Source organism: Dreissena polymorpha, chromosome 4, assembly GCF_020536995.1.
Source record: "Dreissena polymorpha isolate Duluth1 chromosome 4, UMN_Dpol_1.0, whole genome shotgun sequence".
Classification (NCBI taxonomy): Eukaryota; Metazoa; Mollusca; class Bivalvia; order Myida; family Dreissenidae; genus Dreissena; species Dreissena polymorpha.
Window position 1 is genome coordinate 23,647,458 of NC_068358.1, and position 26,998 is coordinate 23,674,455.

The 26,998-nt window shown below is 32.8% G+C and overlaps 2 protein-coding genes across 4 annotated transcripts in view; one reads left to right on the forward strand and one right to left on the reverse strand.

Annotated features, from left to right (window-relative positions):
* LOC127879187 (prophenin-2-like) overlaps positions 1–26,998 on the reverse strand; it is a 196,579-nt gene that overhangs the window by 118,153 nt on the left and 51,428 nt on the right. The window lies entirely within an intron of this gene.
* On the forward strand, positions 11,434–19,959 carry LOC127879183 (collagen alpha-5(VI) chain-like). 2 transcript variants are annotated; one of them, XM_052425873.1, is made up of 13 exons: positions 11,434–11,538; positions 11,717–11,735; positions 11,983–12,209; positions 12,505–12,732; positions 12,882–13,011; positions 13,281–13,358; positions 14,987–15,010; positions 15,631–15,767; positions 16,041–16,178; positions 16,504–16,660; positions 17,410–17,544; positions 18,429–18,446; positions 19,202–19,959. In XM_052425873.1, exons 1-13 carry the CDS (start codon positions 11,506–11,508, stop codon positions 19,750–19,752), a joined length of 1,875 nt encoding a protein of 624 aa, XP_052281833.1. In that variant the 5' UTR covers positions 11,434–11,505; the 3' UTR covers positions 19,753–19,959. The 2 variants fall into 2 exon arrangements, with proteins under 2 accessions (XP_052281833.1, XP_052281834.1); XM_052425874.1 differs by lacking the exon at positions 14,987–15,010.

The following is a 26,998-nucleotide window of genomic DNA, read 5'->3' on the forward strand; positions in this document are numbered from 1 at the left end:
TGTTACAATTTAGGCATAGGCTGTTGTCTCAAAGAATACATCAACAATACAATTTATTTAGGTCATTCGTTTTGTTTTCATTCTGTATTATTTTATTGTTTCATCAGTATTGTTTGCTTGTCTGTTGCTTCAAAGGGCATTCCATTATTATGGAATTCATGTCTATAATATATGTTATTATATATTGATAATAAATTGAGATTTGTGCTTGACATAATAGTCTGAAAAATGCTGTCGGTTCAATAATAGCATCATTAACTACCGTTCTTTACCACGTGTACCATTTCTGACTTTCTTGTCTGAGTTCCGTTCACAAACGACTTTTAAAACAGTATTCAGCTAAAACCTTATGTACATCATATCTTTTTGGTGGAGGTTTCGATCTCGAGTATTATATTTGCATCAATAAATTAATTGGAAATAATAATTCTTTAGTTTTGTCAAAGAGTGCTTTTTACAAAGATCGTGTTGTTTTTACGTTCATGTTTTAAGATTCATTGATAGCATCTTACCGCTGCCGCAGGAAATGTCTTATTGAATATGTCTTATCGTAAAATCATGATATAAATCGACATGTTACCATTTTATGGTACATTATGTATAAACCTTTATAATGATTAAATAAATAAATATGTTCAGGAAATTAAATGTTAGTGAAGTGCAATTAATTGCGTCTTATATGTTATTGAATCGTTAAGTTAAATTATACTTTATTGTGTTTATGCCAAGATTTTTTTATCATGAAAACAAAAGTCCACATTAACGAAATGGTAATCGTGTGACCAGTGCTATTGTAATCTCTTTGCCACTTTAAATATTCCCGTCTGTGCATCTCAGTTGACTTACCATATATATTTTGAAGTATTGATAAGTCTGACATAACTTTATTTTCTACATGTGCTTGCTCTATTCGCACTTTTCATGACGTCGAAGAAATAGTTCCAATGCAATTTAAACTGCTAACGAGGATTTAACGAGGCAACGTCCTGCACTGATTGGATTATTGTATTGCGGGGAAATATGTAAATGCTATTTGCTTGTTAAATTGAAAACAGTATAGTTAAATATTATCTTTACAGCTCTCATCTATGAAGTGTGCATACATACAGCGACGTATACATACTATTTTTATATGTTGTGTTTCTCACAGTGGCAAAACCAGCAAATATAATTTAGTATCGGCAATCGAATTTACGACCGTCTTTTTAACGTATAACAGATAACTTATACTAGTATTTTATATATCAATTCTTAAAATAATATAACACGATTGAAAATGTGAATTTCCGAACGAAAACTTGCAGATACGGTACTAAAATGAAAGCATTGCAAGAAATATTTTGATTGACAGATTACTTCTGCAGTGAGTTTTTCCTCTGCGATTTGTCATCAAACTGATGGCACAATCTAATAGGGCAATGAAATTATCGATGGACATTTCTTTGGACATTTACAAATGCCACGTTGCTTCTTTTCAATTAAACTACAATTAAAACAGTAGACGGCACTAGTATAAACAGTCCCCTGTTCCATAAAAAAACATTTTATTGATGCAACATGCGGGAACGTATTTATCCTAAACGGGGGAAATTAATTTATGTAAAAAATTAGTTATTACAAATTTATAGAGTACAGTAGAGTAGAGTTCCAATTAAGATGCCTTTCTCTCTATTTACTCAGCATCTGCGTTTTAATATTTTTTTGCATCGCAAGCATACTGAGGTTTAACAAAACTTCATATGTTAATGTTCTGTTAACAATTGAATAGTAGCTAGAAATAAATATTCGTTCACAATTCGTACTTGCATCATGATATTATTAATTTAAAATAAAAATAATAATTTACTCTATACTGACCTGGCAGTCTGACCTAGCAGTCTATATCGTATTGTATTTGTTAATTTACATTTGCTCGATTTGTCTGTGACAGTATCTACACCCACTCACACATAAATATTTATCAAATTCAATGTCAGTTATAACACGGCAGACCATACACTGCCTTGCATAATGAGCAAGCTAATGTCTTAATCCCAAAGGTCCAATAACAAACGGCAAGCTTTCAATTATTGTTTTGCCTTTCCGTTATTTCACATTGTGCAAGCCTTGTTTAACTATAAACATAAATATGTATGCTTTTTAATATTGGAATAAAAAATGTCATGATATTTCTAAGACTGTCCCATTCGCCTAAATGCAGGCACCCTCATAAAACAGGCTTCTGGCAGTGAAATGTCTACACAAACCAAGTACCTTAATAACCTCAACCCAAATGTTCATCTTTCAAGGAATCCTTGATTGATATGGTTTGTGTAGTTAGTAAAAAATGAGAGCAAAGCTTATATTTTCACAAGTGCAGACAACTACTACAATTAAACAACTACTGTACAAAATGTACTTATAATTTAAAGGCATTTTTGTGTACTTATATACATGTTGTTTTTGTTTCAACACCATATGCCTTTATTTCTTACTTGATTAATATTGACTTAAATTAAATATTTGATCGCATTACATTTTGAAGTTGTTGTTGTTTTTGCACTGAAGTATATTTACACACGTGTTACTTTTGAATTGTAATATTTTTTGTTAAACATTAATATACGTAAACATATTTATTTCAAAATGGTTTAACACATATGCTTGTCCAGTATGACTTAAAGTTCAAATAAACGTACGCGTTGTTATATCATACAGCATTGTCAATTATATAGCAAATATTTGATACTCGATTACACAAATATATACCTTATGCGCATCTACGCTAGGACATATATATAGGACATGTATATATATATATATATATATATATATATATATATATATATATATATATATATATATATATATATATATATATATATATATATATATATATATATATATATATATATATATATATATATATATATATATATATATATATATATATATATATATATAACGCAGAACACATTTATACTTTATATATTAGAAAACAATGAGAGTGTACCGTGCGGACAAAAATTTGCTTGGCGAAAATCTTCCGGAAAAATCTGGATTCAATCTGCGCAAACAGATTAAGATCGACGATGGTTAAAACGAATATCTTTATAAATAATATCGCTTAAATTGTATTCAGTAATATATTTCTTTAGTAAATTGATTACCATCAGTTTCACAAACTCATTATGCTGTTGCGATATCACGACAAGGATATATGTGGCGTCTTATGCGAACATTCAGGCACTAAGTGCCCCACAATTACATGCAATCCATGATAACTCTTAGGTTTGGTTAAAGATGAAATCGAGATTAAATAATTTTTAAAACGATATGTTTATATTGATTAATTAGTACGGATTTAGCCGATAACTGACATAACCGGATATTTTCAAAGATTGTATGAAATTCTATATATCCATTGTAATTTCATTAATGTTTGCTTCACGTGCTTATAAAAAACTTTAGTCCTTTACAAATACTATGTTACAGTTGTTTGGTATTCAAAACGTTATAACCAAGACATTTGAAAATCGCATTCTCCCTAGCGCAGTTGATATGGTGTCCGCATAGGTTCGGGAGGTCACAGGTTCTTTCCAAACGATTAAAATGCATTAGAATGCCACCGAAAGCGCACATATGAATGGCAAATCAGCAAAACTATTATCCCCTCCTAAAGAATCGCATAGGTCTCCCAAACCGCAGCAAGCAATCCCAAATGGACATTAGCTAGTAAAATATACCAAATTGGAACCATGTGGGACCCACATCACATGTTTCTTGTACATTTTATAGATATACAACCGATCAAACAAATCTACACCTATTAAAATTGACCTTTAGATATATAGATCTCTGTATATAATTGTAGTGTGCTGATATGTATCTGGATCTATACAATAGTTGGGTCTCATGTCGAACACATATTCGTTTTCTGCCAATATATTGGGTCCCGGGCAAGCAAGTGTCTATAGGTTCAAATAAATAGCAAAGCCCACATTGGCATCCAATTAGTGAACCCATATACGTCCAAGCAATAACAGTTTGTTGGTCCGAAACATGCAAACTCTTATTAGTTAAACATATAAAGCCCAATTCTGTCCCACCTTAAGCAGCCATATGAATGGCAAAAGCAAATTGGTACCAGCTTATAATATTAAATGGAAGTAAATTGTTCCAAACAGTTGTGCTCATTGGAGCCTTATTAACCTTATCATAGGATGCCCCGATATAAGCATTGTCTAAAATCATACAAAAGATGGGAATTTGAGTCGCATTTGCAGAAGTAAACACATTTCAATTTGTTGGTTGCGAAATTTGAATATATTTTGCGCTTGCGGTGGAATTTAAAATAAATGTTAAGAAGGGAAAGTGAGCATTGTTAAAGACAACCATCATCTAGGGTAAATGCGTTTGAACATTTTTCAACAGGGATTGTAACCATAAAACCTCTATTAGAAAGGGAATTTTGTTTGGCAACACTAACTTAATCTTTGCCATAAAACGTTCCTTATATTGGTTAAACCAGTTTCCCAGTTATTACATACCTTGTAAACTTGGTGTTTCTGAGTACGGTATGTTCGATACTGAACTCATATGGAAGCAAAAACTATGGGCCTACATGGGTATCGCATCTAGGGCCCGTATGGGAGGCAATACTTAGGGCCAATACGGATATTATGTAGAGGACCCGCATTGGATAATAATTGGACCCATATATATCCCAAATTTGTGTTCGCAAAATCCCATGCTCCTCCTCAGGCTACTTATAACGGACCCATATGGGTGATCATATGAGGCCCAGATGGGCCCATAGATCCTTACCGGATGTGAGATACTTCACATTAAAAATCCACGGTATACATTCAGTTATCACTTCATTATTCCGCTAGGTGAAATAGGATGTAGAATTTTATTTTGCATAAACACTCATGAAAAATGTTTTTACTCACGATTGTGTCGTTACATTCTCGTTAAGTTAAACATGTATTCCCAAATATATACCCTTATGCCGCACTAGAATGAACCAACAAGTAGCATAATATTTGGGTTTGCATTTACTGTTACTTTTTTTCCAGTCAAAAAATATTTGAAACTATCCATCGACATCAGTAGCAACCATTATGCGTCGTTAAGGAGTGTTTGGCCATGCTCAAACTAACTCTGCTAATGTTAAACGATCATGCATGCGAGTTCCAATAATATGACCAAACCATTCGTGCAGATCAGAACAAATTTTATTTTTTAACTACAAACGGATAAAACTGAAACGCACTTGAAACTATATTTTAATATGTTTTATTCTACGCTTTCCGGTGGTTTATAGAGAAATATTAGTGAATTAAAACTCATACTTCACTGTTTCAAACAAACAGTGAAAAATAACAGTCATGAATATCGATAATTAACAATGTTTTACTATGAAATGACGTCATTTTTTGACGAAATTACGTCATTATTCCAGCGAATTTCTCCAGATAAACTCGTTTACAATGTAAAAAATCGGTGAACAAATCATAAAATAAAAAGAAAATTTGTTGGATTCGGGGGAATATCTATTATTTTCACTCGTGATCATAGAAAATTTATATTTTCACTCGTAGCTGGACCACTCGTGAACATTTTCTATGATCACTCGTGAATTAAAATCGATATTCCACCGAATCCAACAAATATCCTCTATATCATCACAGCCGTGCACACATAACATAAAAGTATGTCGTGTTACCCATTAATTTCTTGTAAAATAACTAAATTTGTGATAGCATTACATTTATAAAGGGAATAACACAACTTTGCCATTAATATTTACACCGTATACTAATTTATTGTTCATCTGTTCTAGAAATTAATTACATTATGTTCATAAATAACCGTAATGGTTGTCGCTTTCTATTGGAGAGTTATGGTCATATAATAAAACTTAAACAATGTTTTACGATGACTAAATAATGCTAGCATAATGAAAATAGAAAGTACTTGGATGGTTTATATCTTTTACAAATCATTGAGTTTAAAATGTCATGTCAATATTTTAAGTTTATTATCATTTATTTACTGCTTATTATTCATACTAAATACGGAATCCAACTTGTCGACTCCGGGAAAAAAACATTTGCACGTTCTTGAGACACGTACATATAGAATTTTTTTACATTTACAGAATAATTGTTTTAATAAAATACTGATAAAGTTGGGTGGGCGGGTTGTATCGTGGTACAAATAGCTGACGACAATTTATGCCTTCGATATAGTGCACTCTTTCGTGTGCAGTTTATATACTTAATGATATTATAACGGAGCCAGAGTCGTGAAATACATTCTTCTCCATACTTGCAAGGTAATTAAATTTATTAGTGTTCATACAAATAGAAAATTCGTCTGAGGCAAAACATTCCCTTTATTTTCAGAATTTATTTGTACGATGTACTGGGCTTTATAATCCAATAATCGGTAAAATATTAACAATTACTAGGTTTAACTAATTGCGCGTAAATTGTGTGTCAAAATATATTTTCATAATAATTGTCTATTATCTCATTAATTTGTTTACATACGTGTTGATTTATAGTTTAATAATAAACACAGATGAATATCTAAAAATTGCATTTATGTACATTTCAAAATCATATAAATAGTTTCTGTAATAAACATGATCGTAACACATTCCAAAAGAAAAGGAAAAACATTATGTTTATAAAAAGGGAGGCTGTTTCTACCGACTTTCATTTTATATGTTTTCTAACTGTTTCCCTTGTATTGAGTGCACGTGTTATTCAAAGACGAATTGAAGGTTTTCGCCCGTTTGTACCATTTTCTTCAGCTTACAATTAACATGTATCATGACTAGATATGCATCGAAAAACTCGACAATTCCTCTGAAAAAACAAATTGAATGTTAATATAATTAAAAATTAAAGTGTGGTCATTAATGTAAAACTAAGACGAATAATGAGAATATTGTTCAAGTTTATGTTCAGTTATTATAAAATATATTAATAACGCACATTCTTGTTTAGTTTACAATAGGACAGTGTCCGCGTCTTCAACTGACATATACAACGCGTATAAAATGGCAACCACAAATAAACCAATCATATATTATGTTTCAAACCGGATGTTGAGACAAATTACGTCATTAAACGTGGACGTCGATCAGACATGTTATCTGAGATTATGATGAATTGTTAATTTATAGAGTTTCCTCCGTATGTAAGGCTGGCAAATGATCTGTTCATAGTATATTGATTTCGAACAAGTGGTATTTATGTCTCAACATTACCAACTGTCGATGTTTCACGGTGAAAATACTTGATTGCATCATGTTACAAATCTTTGTCTTTTTTACATATATGGCCGGTTATGCCATGTGTTTCTCGTTTCATATAAAAGATGTAAAAATGTGATTCAGTTCGTATTTTAAAATAGGCTTTTCTATCATAAATATATAAAAAGAACCGTCGATATAAATTTTTATTGTTTTTTTCTGAAATTGGAAACAAGAAAGTTGTATTGGTGGTGAGTATAATAGTATCCAATATAAAAATGTGACTGTTCCCTGTGGTATATACTTGTGATGTGTTTTAATTGATGTCGCCCAGTGGAAAGTTGGATAATAAAGCCGTTTGTAAAGCTTCCTTCGCGAATCTTCTTCGCTGTCGTATGTTGTATAAAAATGACTCAAAAATAAATAAAGACTCTGAACAAAGTAATCAAATTTTATTTACAAAACGCATACAAAATACACAAAAACTCGAATATGCTCAATATATAAAACACATTCGACAAAAAATGGAGTTTTATCTATAACAAAATAATCAAACGATTACTCGTTTATATGTTGCTTTTAGATTGTTTAATCTAGCCAGTTGCTGGAAAAAAAATGAAGAAAATTAACACCCTAGCGATATATAATCAATATTTAAAAAAAACGATTATCAACTGTGAGTGTTCTTTATCAATTCTATTTTTGTACTTGATTGATACATATTCAAATGTAAAACTAAACTCGCGATGTGGGCGTAATGCATTTGAAAGCTGACTAAGCAGTGAGTTCATAAAATCACTTGAATCACGTGCACAAATGCAATACAAATATAATTTACTGATGGTGACAGCCAAACATACATTTTATCAACTCGATTGCAGGGGTCCGTGTTCCACACTCCATCATACACGTTTCAAAGCTACAGCCGCAGGTCCTTACATTGTTTCCATAGCTTTCGGCGCACGTGCTAGCCTGATAACTCGGAACTACTTTCTTGCCACCCGTCATTCTGATTGGCTTGCACACACCCATGTCTTCACGTTCTCATCAAAAACAACCGGACAGTCGATTAAGCAGCTGCACCTGACACTTAACCAATGACTTTCGGAATCAACTTCACCAAAGTCCTCAACGACACTTTTATTGTCTGCCAAAACTGCTCTGCAGAAACATCTGAAATCATCAACAAACATTTTATCACATATAAAAATCAAAGTACAATTAATATAAGAGTAGTAATACTGTAAATATTGTACGACCATTTGTCCTATTGTCACAAACTGACCAACTGATTTATGGGTTCAAACACTTTCTCACAGTTTTGAACAGAATACATTTGTTTATTTTCATACAGCAGTAAAATACCCCCAATGACTTTTGAAGTATACAAGTATTTAAATTTCGTTTCGTCAAAACATACAATTCCATACTATCATTCAGGATTCAACTTTGTACCGCTTTACGATTGCCTAAATGGAGGTTGATTTATTTCGCTTTTTAAAAACAAATTGTGGCAGAAATCGTATGAAATGAGTGAACTATTCACATACAAACTACCCTGATAAGCGTTTAAGTCCGAATTACAATGATTTAATGAGCCTGACAAACTTTGAGCGGGAATCAAACTGGGATGTAAAGTCTTTTTTCTGTTTCTTTTCATTTTCGTGTGAAAGTACTTAAGATTGTATTCAAGATAATTTAATCAAAGAAGTCACTGACACAATTAAAAAATCACAAATATTTTTCAACAAGTCTACCATCGAAATGCAAATGAAAGACTAATGGCTGTATTGATTATTGGAGGCTAAATCAAACTGAATTACCGGTAAATTTTAATTAGCAAAAACATGTGTATTATAAAATTATCAACAGCGTCAATAAATTGTCATATAATTATAAATAGATCAAGCCGAATTAATTCGGAATACGAACCGTTTTCTGTCAGCCCCCACATACTGTATGCAAAGATTGCAAACTACAAGAGACCAAACGCGACGAATGACTTCATTTTGCAAAAAAAGCTTTAACATTTCCTAAGTTTTTTTCGTTAACGTAATTAACAATACTGTTTATATAGTCCCTCCGGTTTTTTTCAATAATACGTATTTACATCCCGCTTCGACCGGATTTCAGACGCAATACGAGACAACTTTTTCTTGGTATTGCATTACATAACGAAAATGAAGACGATCAGCAAACAAGGCAGAGATATTGTAGATATTGTATTGGAGATAATGTAGCTCAAATATCATCATCATCATTATCATCATCATCCTATTTCTCATTCTCCTCCTCCTTATCATCATCATCATCATCATCATCATCATAATCATCATCATCCTCATCATCGAATCATTATCATTATCATCATTGTCATCATCATCCTATTTCTCATTCTCCTCCTCCTCCTCCTCCTCATCATCATCATCATCATCACCATCATCATTATCATCCTCATCTTCATCCTCATCATCGCATCATTATCATCATCATCATCATAAGAATCAACAGCATCTCCATTATAACAATAAACTTATCATCATTGTAATCATAATCACCATCATTATTATCACTATTTTCAGCATCGTCATTAAAACTGCGTCGTCTTAATTATAAATATAGGATCTGAAACATGTTGTCATATCATACCATATTTTATTGAACGAGTTCAGGAACTTTGTTAGTAAACAGGGTATGGCATGTGATAACAGTTATTATAACGACAACATATTGAGCAATAAAAATGACCGAAGCGCATGTCAAGAGAACGTCGAAAATTCTTATATCATTTAGACCAAATACATATTTCAGTAGATGATATAAATAATGTACTCATTCGATGAGTACTAAACATTTACTTTCAAGAGAATAATGATAATGAAACGATATGCTATGATTGTTAAAATTTCTTCTCGATTGGCTGCGTTAGCAATTTTTAAACATTTACATTCATCGCATACTGAACACTTCTACTCGTTAAATATTCTACCTGCTTAACGTCTTAACTTGATCAAACGTAAGCAAATTCAGTTTTGAGTTGGGTGGGGGAAGCAGCGTATGTACTGTATATTACTTACGTTTTAAAGAGAATGGAAACACATATTTTCTACATTTATGTAAGCTTTACTTTAATTGATATTTTTTAAAATACCACCGTCTAAAGGCACGCCTTCGAAGGGGGGGGGGGGCACGTGGTGTGCCTTCGGCTGAAAACGAATCGCATAATTTATGTCAATACGTTTGGTGAACCTCATTAGATGGTTATCGCATCGCATCGATATCGCATCGGTTATCGCGCGGATTATGGAATGTGCTAGATGGCGGAGCAGCTAGAGGTTCAAGCTAGTACATTACAGGTTCGCAGAGATTCGGTATTTTTTTCTTAATTTTTGTTCAATGTGTGAAAGTTGTTTTGCCACTTTTTGTTATTCGGATCTCTACATATTTGGCGAAAAAATCATCTGGTATAAACACAGCTTGTACATTTCACGAACGTATGATAGTTTTGTAATAAAATATAAGTATACTATACTTTGAAAGGTCGTGAAACGGATGAACTTACTAAGCAATTGCTAGTTTTTTTCTCTCAAGTAAACTGTTTTCTCGAAGCCGATTGCCTTAGAAAAACATATAATTGCTCTCGTTTTACCCTTTTTACGATAGTTGTGTATAACATTTTGATGATAAAACAGTTAAGCGGAATTTTTGTCCTTGTAGTACTACATACTAAAATGCCTTTTGCGAGCAGAAATGCAGTACATGTTAGACCAAGTAATTGTATACAATTAATGGAACAATGAATCATGCACCCTTTGATAGTGTTACACACTATTACATGGCAATTATACCAAATTAAGCCGACTGGCCTCATCATTGTATAATTTTCAGACCATTGTTTTCATTCTTTTGTAGCCATGGCTTGTATACCGGAAATGCATGATGTTAGCAGACGTTTTTTCCGAAACAGTGTTACTCATAGACAATCGTCCATTTTACAGACATTACAGACATACCGTGCATAGTTAGACCGAAGCAAACCTTTACATATAGACCAATTTTGGCGTTACATAAATATACTTTGTCAAGAAAGAATGCAGTAAGCTCTGATCATTTACATGTAAAATTATGTTTGTAACTGGAATATAATTAATTATAATTACCCTTAACACATGTAATTATTACATTATTGCATTCCGACGGCAAATCATACGCAGTATTTATATGCGAGGTCGATACAGCCGGAGTTAGATCGTAAAATGTCGCCAACGTACGTGCTTGCGCTTTTCATGGTAATGTAAACCTTAAATTTAACTTGTTGATATCTCAATTCTAAATACTTCAAATTAGCATTCGTATAGTTTATGTCAACAAACGTTTTACAATACTATCTCGTAATAGTGATGTTCACATAGCATATCCTTTAAGAAATATTGTTACGCTTAATTGTGTTGTTATTCTTTGTTTCAGATATTTTCAACAGCAACAGGTGAGTATTTAATTTGTATTGGTTTTATTTCATTCATACGTGTTTGACGTGTTATTGAGTAATGAAATATAAAATATATCCCGAATTTACATAAATCGTCGTATTGGTACAATTTACAGTTTAATTCATATAATAATTTGGGAAAAGAAAGATTATGTAAATAGTTGCGTGAAATTTAAGATGTGCTAAACAGTTTTTGACCTCAATTTTACAAAATGCAATTGCATGACTACATAATTGTTTACAGGCGCGGAGCTATGTCCAAAACCGGCAGATGTTGCGTTTATAATCGATAGCTCTTCGAGCATCTGGTACAAGTATTTCACGATTCAGTTAGAGTTCGTCAAAAAACTTATCAAAACCTTTAAAATAAATCCGACAGACACGCAAGTAGCCGCTCTCACGTTTAGCAAAAACGTTGTTAAACAGTTCAATTTTAAAGACTTCAATAACCTGGAGGACGTACTTGAAAAGGTATGGCGATATTTTTCAAATTGTTTGTATTACAAACAATTTCTTAGTGTAGCAAATTTTTCAAATGGTTTCATTCGATTAATTTGTAAGTTATGTATTAATTGCCTAAAACGATTGTTTACATTTGATTGCAACTTTTTTCCTCAAAATTACAATTTGTAAATATACCGGTAACAAGTGTAATGGCATATTTGAACACCGAACAGTCAATGGTTAGCTTGTCCCTAGCTACATTATGAAATATATTTCGTTCGAAACCACTATGTATATGTATGTATACATTTGGGTCCAATAGGTATCAACGATCACACAGGACAACGGGAACGAGACTAATACACACAAAGCACTCGAAAAGGCGCTGAGCGACCTCTTTGCTCCCGGAAACGGCGTGCGCGAAAATGTCCCGCGAATTTGTATTTTGCTCACCGATGGAGTCAGCACCTATCATACTGCAACACTGGCAGCAGCACAGGCTTTAAAAGATGCCGGAATAAAAATCATCACAGTGGGGATCGGACACAAAGTAAGGGTCTTTGTTATTGTTTCACTGTCGATTGTTTAAACTTATCTTTTGTCGATAAATAAATAATAATATGTTTATTCAAAGGTGTAAGTTTTCATTGTGCGTTTGTTAGAACTAGAGCTTTAACAAATTAATAACTCTCATTCCAGATAAATATTAAAGAGCTTGAGGCTATAGCAAGCTCCCCAGCTAAGGAGAATGTCTTTAAAGTAGAAAAGTTCGAAGATCTGAAGACCATGGGATATGAAGAACTTGTTGGCAAACAAGCATGTCCGGAACGTAAGAACGTTTCGTATAAATGTTGTTTAAACAGATATTGGAAAATCTTATTGGCCTACGTGCATGCAAAAGTCGGTGTTTTGACAAAAAATAACTCTTTGAAATAAATAAATATGTGTTCATAATATTGTATTAGTTGGATAAAAAACAAGCTTTATTGCTTTTACATTTTGTTCAAAATTGTAATGTTTCAGTTGTTGCTAAGTAATTGTATTTATTTCCATTCGAATATATTGGTTAACAGAACATTATCATTTCGAATCCCTCAGCAAAGACAACGACAACAACTACAACAACACCGGAACCAACAACTACAACAACGACAACAACGGCAACAACGACTCAAAGTAAGAAAGTTTTCATTGACTTCGTAAAAAACATGCAGTTTGAATAAATACTTTTTAAAGTGTGCAATTGTACAATTTTGTTTTCACCGATTTTCAATATTTGGTAGATATTAAGACCTTTTTACTTCAAAATCTTAAGTTGGTTGCTTCATGCATTAAATAACAAGCTGAAACGAAAATATATAGCGTTTCGTGAATGTGTCCAGGATCCATGTATGAAAAACCTGTATTCCATGCATGTACATATGCGCATTGGTAAGGATAAAATGAAAATATCATAATTTACTTGATACTGATCACCAAAACTTTGAAAAATTCTGCTTATCTGTATTTATGAACAACGCCAACCCATTTATATGATAATCGCATTGAAATATTAACGGTTGATATGGTATATGGGTTTTAAAAATGAAATTGTGTCAGCGTTTTTTATTCTCACATTTAAGAGAGTACGTTTTGTTTTCTCTTCAAATTTAAACCTATTCAGGAGATATCTTTTTGACGTGACAGTTGTATCTGACCGAGGACGGTGTATCAGATTGATAAAATGCACGTCTGTTACTCCAACTATCTCGATTGGTGCCACTTTAGAAATGTCTGTCTTTATCTTGAATTAATCGTGATGGTCCTGTCAGATCTCGAGGTAAATCGTGGACATTGATTGAGTCTTGGAACATTTATAATCAGTACAGAGATGTATATGATCAACCTCAATTTTCAGATCGAATGGCATCTCAACAAAGCGCATCAACTCGTACATTGTCGTAAATCGCAGACAATCGTAGGCAAGACAAAACGGAACGTTTTTTTAATGTGATGTTTCCTAAAAAATATAATTGAAAACGATCGATAATCGGATTTTATTTACACTGATTGGGCCCAGAAGGGGCTCAAACTATGAACACAATCGATATAATCTTTAATGATACAGCAGCAACAATGGCACCGTATTGTCACGGAGCGCCCTGATTACTTATTGTAGGAATTTTAAATACAAACAATAACGTATTGATTCGGTTAACAAGATTATAATGGTGGTAAAATCGTGGACTGGCCCGAACTTCTCTTACGGACCTTATGTAATCACACATGAACTAGACAGATAACACAGACATTTCGTGGCACCCTATTGTAAAACCGTCATCAGATAACAATCGAGGGAACAATAGCTTATTAAAGCATATTTTCACACATCAAATAATGAATAAAATATAATAAAGGTTTTATTATAACAATAACAACACCATTTTCTGTTTCGACTGAAATATGTCTCTGGAATGTTCACTCCTGATAAAAACAATACACTATTTTAAAGAAGCAGAAATATAACGACATAGGGCCTAGTTGCTAACAATAATATAGCACTGCGGAGTTTCAAAAGATAAATGGCATAAGTAATCTTAAGCCGTCCGCCTTAAATGGTAACATAGTAAATGTCACACTAACATTTTAAATCACATGCCCTTTAAAATAACTTACTTACTTGAGTATTTTACAGCTCATAGTATTTTTTGAATTATTTTGTAATCATTAACTGTTAACAATTGCTATTAAGCAATAGATTTAAAGGCATATAATTTCGGTACTTATTAGTACTTGTAAATGAAAAAAGTTTGTGTTTGTTTCAGTGCAGCAAGAAAAGCCAGACAAAAGTAAGTTTGACTACTCAACTGTATTTGCTTACTTTGGCATTTATGCATGAACTATAATCAAGAATCGTAACAACTAAATAATGTTTAGTATTAATCTGTCATCATTCTTTTGGGCCTATTCATGTCGAATGAATTGACAGACTATAATCAGTATGCTGACATTTCCATCAGAATTCGTTGATTTATTCTATCGTTCTTTGAGGACAATTTAATCTTTGAAATACGATGCAAATTGTGAATATTTAGGACTAAATGATGTTGTTATTAACAAATACAATTATAGTTTAAACATACTGTTCCAGTTTTGTATTAAAATGAACATGATATTCGAAAATGATTTTAACGTTTTACAATGCGTAGCAACGCGGTCTTAATTATTTCAGACTTTTTCAGAAATTGCAACGCGAACACACATGGTGGTCACATGGTTGTATGCTTACAGTTGCGTTTACATCTTTTGTATAAAAATCATAAGAACAATTTAACTATTTAATCAAGTAGGGGTATTTTAAGACAGGGCAAACGGAAACACACACAGTTTTAACGCGTTCCTTAAATTATTGTTTTGTATTTTAAGTTGCTGTAACAATAGTAATAAATGCAATCACACCGCTTTACAGCATGCCAAGGTAAGGAGGCAGACATGGTGTTCATCGTGGACAGTTCATCCAGTATCTGGAATGTTGACTTCGAGACACAGAAAACCTTTATTGGCGACGTCATCAGCCACTTTGACGTTGAGAGTGGGAAAACTCGGGTACTTATTCTGCGCTCGCTATTCGTTCGATATTTAACGTTTGCACGTTTTATTTAAAAAAAAACGGACATAGTATAAGCATGCCTTTGTGTTGTCGGGTCGAGCGATGAATGTTGGCTACATTGTAGCAGTAATATTGTTTATGTATTTTGAAATAGCGCGAATCACAATATAACATAATATTAAATTATCAATTGATTTTTTGATGGTGTTTTATTCGGAAAACTTATTTATTGTAAGAAAATATGTCGATGGATATCCGTGTTTTTCCAGGTCGCCTTAATAGCGTTTAGCGACGAAGCAGCGGTTAAAATACATCTCAATCAATACAATACAAGAAAGGAACTTATCTCAGCGATCGCTACAATTACACAACCAGGTGGCAGCACCAACACTCACCTTGCACTTGAGGTACGTACACAAATGATTGAAACACTTAACATTACATTTCAAAGAAGCGGAATATTTAAGCTCCAAACAAATATCGTAATACAAATTATGTGTTTTTTTATCAGATAAACATTATTTTAAGACGTCAAAAACAAATAATTCAATTTAATTAATTTTTGGAAAAGAGTTTAAGGCATTACGAAATCATCCATCTGAAATGCACTTTTTTATTTAGAGCACCTAACAATACATCACAAATCGTTTGATGGTGTAGTATGTTCTAAATGTCAACATAAATTCATTATGATGTATTTGATGTCCAATAACGATTGGTTCCCGCACAAAGTTGATGCTGAGGGAAGTCTTCTCGACAAAGAATGGCGCGAGGCCAGGGGCAGCTCATATTGCTGTGGTCATTACGGACGGGGTATCATCCAGGCCAGACCAGACAATGCAGCAGATTGAGCTCACGCGTAAAAGCGGAGTCTATGTGTTTACTGTTGGTAAAGTATTTGCTCTCCTATGTGTTTTGAGGCTGATTAAGTTTTTACTTAAATGTATATCCTTATAATTATTCTAGCAATTACTTCTTAAATGGTGCTACGCTTCGTGCCATCTGTACCTGAACTCAATTAATTTCAGAGCATTTTTTTATAGCTTTTTTAACCTTAACCTTTACTTACATAGCTGAGCGGTCGCAGTATTACCGAGAGAGTCAATACCACGAGTAAATTATTTTCATATATATGGTTATAACCATGTGCGCAAACTAATACATCAATTGTTGAACGATTTTTTGCAAAATATTTTAGTTTCATGACATTGAAATAAACACATACAATACCCGAATCTTACGTGCTGATGTCGTTGTGCTATGGATTCTAAGTCCTCCTCGCGATTTAGAGCTCCCAAATGCAATCACCGTTCGAGGAGCATTCTTATATTCGTTTCAAATACACCGACTACTGTTCTTCTCGAGACACGAACTCAAGAGCGCTTTCTACAAGCCTCTTTTCGATACAATCAATTTAAATTTAATATGTTTAAATTAACCTTAACCTAACAAAACGTCAATTGTGTTCTTTGGTCTTCCATCATTCCTTGATGCTTATTATCTAACATGTTTAATATTGTTCTTTTGTAATCGTACATAATTCAAAGATCTGTGAAATGGTACGGTTGCAACCATTCAGGTAGATATTGCTCCCAGGTGTTGTCATCTTTGATACACAGCTTCTTATTATCTCTTTAGGTGTTGGAAACAAGACTGACAAGAGCGAACTGGAAGCAATGGCCTCCAAACCTGTGTCTGATTTTTCATTCGTGGTCGATGGCTACGCCTCACTTCGGAAATTTAGGGAAATTTTAGCCTTCAAGACTTGCAAAGGTAATCAGTAACACCTATTGTTTATGTCATGGGTTATTGCTTTTTAAACACTTCAAACTAAGTGTTAAATAATTTCCCGTCTTTTGCATTTAAATAAGTGCAGCACAGAAAAAAACAATTGCCATTTGAAGAATCTGTTGAGCTGAAATCAATCTTAAGGATTTGCATTCCTCTTTCCTGTAAAGGTCTCACGTAGGAGAAATGTACCATTACATACATAAGTGCTTATGTGTCATGTTGGCGCTTTATAATAACAAAACAATTAACATAAAAATGTTGGTGTTTTATTTCCACGTTAAAAAGATTTGAAACATTTGTTCTTAGTGTCAAGAGTGGTAACAAATAAACACGAGCATTATGCGCATACGAGAAACGTTTACCCGGTATAACATATGCTTAAAGAACAATGTCAATGTTATATATCATAAATGAGCCAAACATGTTTCCATAATGTCCATTTGTTGCATATCGTGTTAATAACACTTTAAGAAATGTAAGCTTGCTGTAAGTGTGTTTAACATTATCATTTGTTAAGATATTTTTTTTCATTAAGCGTCCCAATGCGTTTTCTCCTGTTTCATAGTTAGGTGTGTTTATTGTTTATGTGTTGTCATGTTAACTACAGTTTTATTTGGTTAATTGAAACTTTGTTCTTTGTAATAAATGTATAAAAAAAACTCCCCGATAAAAGGTTAATATCCTGAGTGCAGCTTTAGATTGTTTATATATGTTTTAATAATGCATATATTAATATAAATATGCTGAATTATCTCCTACAAGTTTTCACAAATATTTTCCCATCTTCAAAATCGTTTACATTTTATGTACATGTTGGTTTAGAATTGTAAATATTTAATATCAAACGATGATGTCTTGTATTGCAGTTCCGGGTGATCAGCCAAGTAAGTAGACACAACCAGCATGTTGCTAGATCACATATAGATTTGAATGCATGTTCATGTCGTAATAGCGAAAACTAGGCTAGTGTTAAGGCTCAGAATGCCAGAAGCGCGGGTCTTAATATAACATAGAATTTATACATTGAAGGGAAATAAAATATGTCGGTACAACACGATTGCTAATGTATTTATTTCAAGATTATAAGCGAATTCCTGAGGTCGGATTGGCAAAAGCTCTAGACACAAAACCATTTTTAGGTCACTATATTTTTTAAAACAAGCCTTTCGATGCCAAAATGAATATGAAACAATCATTCATCGGTTGCATTTTATGTTACATACTTTCCTTTTTCTTTTACCTAATTTTTAAGGGACGTATGTAAATATATCAATATTTTGGAAATGTATTTACTAAAGAAACTATGATTGGTTAAGTCCTTAATAATTTTAAATAATTCAAAGTAATATAAGAATATGTCAAAAATTTGCATTGGCTGATATTCGAAGTCATGTCCATAGGAGCACATTGTAAGGCGCGTCTAATGAATAACTTTTCATAGTATTAAAACGCAATTTTCGTAATAGACGTATTTCTTAATGAATGATCGATCAAAAAAGTTTTTACAGCTTTGAATGTTTATCCTTTGATTTATATTTTGCCATAATTGCAACAATAATTTGTATGTTAGCCTTAAATCATGAGGTGTGATTCTTTTGCTTTTCGTGTATTATCTTTCAAAAGCTTACCTTTGTTCTAGCGTGCTCGTCTGACTTTATGGGTGACTTAATGTTTGGAATCCACGGCATTGGAGGCGACTCAATGGACCACGTGATTGAGTTCATCAAACACGTGGGTGGCGCTTTCAAAAACTCAAAGAATATTCGTCTAGGCCTGAAAGAAAGTTGCAGAAATGCAGATTTGCCTCTATCAGATTATTCTGCAGACAGTGACTTTGCGACGAATGTCCAAGAGCAAATGGTTGAAAGCGCGGCAGATTTGCTGTCCGGAATCAGAACATCTTTCGGAAATGTCCGCCCAGATGTCAACAGGGTATCGGTTCTGATCCTGTCCGGAAAGATCGATGACATGGAAAAGGCGTTCTTGGAAGCTATGAGGCTTAAATACAGCACTCGAGTCATCGTGGTTGGTGTGGGCAAGTCAATAGACAGGGAGCAGCTGATGAGGTTAGCCAGCTATGAAGACAAGGCAAAGCCTGATATAAGCCACGTGTTCCCAGTCGACTCTTCCGCTGAACTGTCTGACATTGTGAAGAAACTTCACGTGCTGATTTGCAGAGACAGTGAATAACTCGTCGTATTCTCAATTCATCGCCCTATGATACTTTGAATATGACAGAAATTTAGTACAAATTATACGTTGTACTGCGTATGAATGCTTTTTACAAAGCATGAGACTTTTATCGTATGTTAACAATACTATTGGTTTTCTTTTTAATTCACCTATTACGCGGTTATTTAATAAAAAAATATATGAGTAATAAACGTGTGTTGCTTTCGCTTCATAAAATGTGGCTCCCTATAATACGATATTCAATCAATCAAGTCAGCCACCAGAAGGTGTAGTGCACATTGGGCACAATAGAATACATCAACCTTTGCCATGTGACATTAAACCCAAACAATTGGTGGCTTGGCTCGCATTGACTATGGTTTATGTTACTTGCTTGTGAATTACTTGAGATTACTTAATGAAACTTCATACATACCTAGTATCCATCTTCCGTTTTTACTTACCGATTCTTAGACTTAAGTAAAAAAAATAAAGAATATTCGTAAAACTGCAATTTCTTATAGCAACTTGTAAGTTATGTCTAGAATGACACTCAACATATAATAAGATTATTCTTCAGAACAGTGTGCTAAAAACAAAAGCGCAATGTTTAGGCTGTATATATTTAAACCCTCAAAGTTGTAGGCGGAAGTCCATTTTTTATTTTTAAGTCTCTTGGTGAGTACTTCGGATTGCGTATGGTGTGTATTTACATTAATGTCTAAAAATAAAAAAGGAAAAAATCCGCTGAATAAAGAAACAATATATAAGTCTATTGTAATTAATTTTCACACTGAACATTCATTACGAGACTTCGAAAGGTGGGGATGAATGGGTTATAGCTATTGTCACCATAAAAACAATTTTTACTAAAATTGTAAACATTTGATTTTTCTATTGTGCTGATAAATGATTTAAAAACGTGATCTGGACGACTAGCTTGATTTTAGAAATTGAATTCGAGTTTAGGTAAAAAATTGTCAATAAAATAAAAGAAACGTTTCATTGAGTAAATATGGAGTGCATAAGTTAATTTTATTTTCATTCATGTACAATCTAGCTCAGTTGTTTTCAAAATATCTTAGCTCAACAGTAACGTTGTTGGGAGTGATGATGACTTTTACAGTGACCCTTCTTATCCTATAGAGAATCACATTTGATGTCTTCATGTAATGTTTCTAGGTTTACGGTTTTAACAAATTTAATAATTCGTTTTCGAGTTAAAGCGCACAGACCAAAACTATTGACCCTATCGCCAAATTTATACACTTACTTAAGAAATGAGTTCTTTCTTGTATCACACCCCTTAAACATCTGTCATTTTGTGTCCGTTTTCACACGTGGGACAAAACTCTTGTTATATATTAGAGGTATACATGTTTACATGTGCTAAATTGCGCATGAACAAACACACCTATTAAAAGTTATATTCAACCGTAAATTATCACAAAGAATTTGAAAACATATCATTTTATTGCGATTGTAACACCGTATTATCCACAAAGATTGGAAAGCCAATACCAACTGATACCTTGCCACAATTGCACTCTCTGCCATTTATACCAGATATTTTGTATGAAATATCATTTGTTGATTGGTGACATATTCGTTCACATTGAGTGAACACGTTGTGTAATTTTATTTATCCCATTTTCAACGCGACATTGACGGTATAACACGTTATGGAATATACTAGCCTGCATTCAACCTTGTGGGATATACCTGTCGCGTGCACGGACTACTTTTTACTTTACCACTGAATGATTTTTCATAAGAAATAAAGTCGAGAAAACTTAAGCTTCAAAAGTATGAGACCTTCAACCTTTAAATCTAGTCATATGACATATTTTTTCGCCATCTGTATAATGAATCAGCTGATTGATGGCGTCATAAAATGACATACTTATTGCGTCATTTTCCCCAATTTTTTTACGCTTTATTATAACCGCGACTTATTTCACATGTACATGTACTGTATATCGACATAATTGTCAATTTATCACATTTTCCTTATTTCGTGTAATGTTCATTGTTTATAATCCATCCATATACTTAAGACATTTAAGAATGTCAAGCCATACAAATATCGCACAATTCATAAATAATCTGCAATATTTGCTTTCCGATTAAATTCACGTTAGGCATAGAGCTGTGTAAAGTATAAGATGGTAAAAATAGCACCACACTGGAATTCGGAATGTCCCATTTTGTACAAGGGTATTATCCACTCATTTATCTGTTGTGTAATGGAATGTTTTCCATTCTTTGTGTATTTATATATTAAATTATTTTGTACAATATGGGCATTAACCATAGACAAATAAAACATTGTGCAAGTTTAAACATAATTATGTTTGTATGCAGAAATCTGCAAATGCAACCGAGTTTACCAACGGCTATTATTTGATAAACTGCTCCGGTTCATTTTAACAGCAGTAATGTACATAGAGTACATGACGGAGCGTGTGTTGAAGAAGAAAGTTTATTGAGTTCGTTAACTCATTTGAATATAGTGATAGGATGGCATAAGGGTCTTTTTTTAACTATGCTAAAATAATTATTAAAGACACTAGATGCAAAATCGTCAATTATTGAGTTAAATGGATTATTAGATGGATTTAAAAGGATAATTAAAGGTAAGAAACTAGTTCTAACGTGTTTTGGTTTTTGTTTGTACTTTTGTCGTTCCCTGTTCTCGGGGAAATGATTTTAACATGGGCGCCATTGATGCATCGCACACGGCATACCCATAACATTTTATAAAAAACACGTTGTGCGCATCCTTAAATGCGTCGTCCGAAGTCGGAAAACGTATTGCCCTGTATATTAAGTCAAATTAAGTGTCAGTCGCTGCCATTGTCTGTTTACTTGTCGAAATTGTCAAGGTCGTCGATGGTGTACATGTATCATAATGTGGACATCGACATCATTTTGTCAGGAGCAATCGCCGCCATATTGGATTTTGATCATTTTCTTTCGAAAATAAAATGAATTATAATAAAGTAAAATCTTCTTTTTGCGGTCGTAATGTGTTACAATTCGCATACTGCGTAAAATTGAATCGAGGCATATGGGGATATTTTTACTTGTTTTACAGTTTGTGTGTGCATTTTTTTAAAGACTTTTTTGCGTACCAGAACAAATACATTTATATCACTACGCATGGTTACATTCTTTAGATTTTAAGCGCTTTTAAGACTGAATTAAAATTATTGTTAAGGTTATTAGATCTATTTATGTTAAATGTCACGTTGAAAAAAAATCAAATGGGATAAATAGAATACTAGGATTAGGACGCTCCCGGCGTTCTAAGCCTCGCAACATAAACTTCTCTGTATTCAACGCTAACCTCGTATTTTTTATGACTATGGGCACAATATGTAATATCCTCCACACAGGACAACCGCAATTAGACTTATACACACCTGACACTCGGGATGTCATTGACTGATCTCTTTGCTGATAGATTGTTGCGCGCAAGACTGTGCTGCAAACCTGAATCATGCACACCGATGGTTGATGCTCCTACAGAGAGGAAACATAAGCGGCAAAGACTGTAAAAGATACCGGAATAATAACCATCACAGTGCTAATCGGAGACAAAGTAGGCGTCCAAAATAGTCTTTGCAGTCGGCTGAATGTCATATGTGCGATTCACTCTTTTGATTGTTTCATACATTATAAAAATGGCCGCTTAGTCAAATGGGTTTCTACTAAGTATTATATTGCTAAGATGAGCTTACAAATTTAACACACCTGTATTAAAACAGATAAATATTAAAGAACATGTGATTATTTCAACATCCTCAGGTGGGAAAAACGTCATTAAAATAAAGAATGTCGGAGAGTCTGGAGAAAACCATGTAAAGAACGTATGAAAATTTGCGTATAATTATAGTTTATATACATATTACAGTTTTTGACCAAGTTTGGAAGTTGAGGCGATATATATTCAAATCTGAAACTTAATTGTTTGTGCATTTATACAAGAAACAAGCATATAAAGGCCGTAATGTTAATGTATCCAGATGCAAGATGTATATGTTGCGTAGCAAATGTATTTCACATATGATTACCTTTATTATGATACATAAAAAACCCATTTCACGACCGTCGAGATTGTACATTTTGATACTTGGACATGTATATTTGACAGAAATACATATCAATCGGTAATATAGATGTGTACTTAGTTGAAGGAGTGTCAAATCCTTATTAGAGGGACCGTCAACCGTGATTGACGAAAACATAAAAGTTCTAAAATACCGTATTTTTTACCATTATTAGTTTATATTGATTAAAATATCACGACTGGTATAATTACATTAATTGAAAAAAGTTTATATTTTCAGTATATTCGGTAATAAAATTTCGCGATGTAAAATCGAAAGTACATCGCGAAAATATGTGACATTACGATATACACACTATAAATAACGCAATTAGATTGATCATTTTATATATTAAATATATACAATTCACTTCGCATGCACAATTTGCATTCCTGGGTTTACCTCGTGACGATGATGATCAATCCACTTGCGTTATTTATAGTTAACTGGTAGTTACCTGGTACCTGTATCCAGTAAAATGTATTACCGAATATACTGAAAATATGAAAACTTGACACATTTTTTTCAAGTAATGTAATATATCAGTCGTGATCTTTTAATCAATATAAACTAATAATTGTAAAAATATACGATATTTTATAACTTTTTATTTTCGTCAATCGCGGTTGACGGTCCCCGGTGCTATATTAAGAGAGCTTTCAGGAAATCCCTTTATTGCTTTTATAAACGGGGAATTTATAAACATTAAATATTACTAAACGCGTATGTCAAATCTGAGCATGAAAGGTAAGGCATATATATAAGCCTAAACATATAATGAACGCATTTTTATCGCTATAAAATTTCGTTTCCACATGAAAAAGTGTTTTCGTAAACATTAAACGTACACATATTATATGGAACGAGATTGATATCGACCTAATGTCTTGTTTACTTCAATAATTTACCATGAGATAATTAGATAATTAATGACGTTAATAACTTATGTCGTCAGTTTGAATTTTTATATGAACAGAAGAACAGAACAGAACATGTGTTTTATTATTACTTGCACAATGTACATCGTCAGTATCACAAAACAAAAATGAAGCATGATTAGGAACATTCATGTCACATTAATCATATATCCGTACCTGCGGTATACCTATATATACGGTAGTCCTGGTCTTTATTATAAAACATATTACATTTGATTGTGCTATACATACATATTGTGTTATTCAAAATGTTTATGGGTTTTTGTAATAAAACTTTGGTACATATTTTTGCGTATCTCCTCTTAAAATGGATATATAAGCATAATATGATATTCATCCTCAATATCATGTGAATTCCAAAATAAACAATAACGCTGGTGTCTATAGAAATTCTATTTCTACCATATCTACCGGTTTGTATTCTTAGTGGGTGAACCGAGAGTCTTAACCTACAGAAAAACATTCCTAGGCCGCTAGGTAGTAAATCGAGGTATGATTCGTAATGGAAATTGTTTTTAAAAAGTACATAATTTGTAAGAACATGGTTTGTCTGCATGCTCTGGGACCATTCCTGAATAAAATTGTCAATGATACGTTGTTTAAACATGCAAATAAATTATTTAAAATCGACATTTTCAGCATCTTAAAAAATATAAGAGAAACCATGATTGCTTAGCAATAACTTAACATTATATACCCATTTTTAAGCCATCGTTACAATCTGCTTTTGCCTGCTCATAAACCTTTTTAATAATAATACTATCTGTATGTATAATTTTACTCCAGTATTTAATAATTTGTATGTACCTTGTAATGAACAGAGGGTATCGACCTAACTCCCAATGTACGCCCGCGTAAGATGTATTAGTTTTAAGTTTTAAAATACGTTTGCAAAATGTTAGGTGTATTCTTTCTATTTCTTTTGATTGTGTGAACCCCCATAATTCTGCTGAAAAGATAAGTATAGAACCAACAAATGAATCAAAGAGTTGACACAATATCTTTGGCTTTTACAATGTTGCAATAGTACGTTCAATGCCTTAATAGCTTTACTTGCTAAATATTCTTGGTTGAGCTTAAAATTCTCTGTGTAATTGAAAACAGTGCCAAGATAATTAAAATCGTCTACAACCATTAATTCTTTGCCATCAAAATTCTAATTTTTATTTGACAAAAGTCTGCCCCTCTTTCTGAAAACCATAATTTTAGTTTTGTCTGTGTTGACCGTAAGTCCCCATGTTTAACCATAGGACTGAAACAAATTAAAATTGGTTTGCAATTCATCTGGTGATCTCGCAAAAATGCCCTATCGTCTGCAAAAATTAAAAGCATTGACACAATATCGTCAAATAATAATAATCCCGAATTAGGTTCATTTTGCAAATTAAGTTCAAGGTCATTTACAAAGAATGAAAACAAAATCGGCGAGATTACCTCACCCTGCCTCAAACCAACTGCATATACACTGGAATAGGTGTTACATGATTTTACTTTATGAATTACTTGCCTTAAAAGTATTGATTGTTTAAATTGTGTTGAGTGCTTAATATATATTTTGATGCTTGGTTTACAACTAATTAACATGTTGTATTTAATTTGAGATCGTAATGAATTTTATTGGTAGACTATTTGTTAACCAACAAATTCCATTGCATAATTAGTTAAACTTCCAAGCGCGTGAGTATTAAGCATATCGACATTAAATACGACTGTTTTTTATTGTCATTTATTTTAGCACCGCGTGATATATACACAAATATTGAGTTTGTCAGAACATATGACGAATATATAATGTTGAGTAATTATATATAATCAGTAATTTTATATAATGAAGAATTCAGGCTAATGGGCAGAATTTAGTAATGGTGTTGACATTTGTTTAGCCAGAAAATATTGCTGACATTTTTGGCGTATTATGGCTGGAATGTTGCATGCCGAACGCAATTACATGTACATGGATATAAATTATTTACATGTATTTAGTTACAATTTCTCTTCATGCTTATTTTTTAGCACACAAATGCTCAAACATGTGCTACCCACTATTAATGCTATGATAAGTTATCAATATTAATAATATTATTTATATGTTGTGAAATGGGTGAGAATTGAAAACCAGTATATTTTGTATGAAAAGGAAATAGCCCTCAACAACGATACACTCAACATTTTTGAACAAAAATGGAAACACATTAAACTTTCATAATCTAGTCC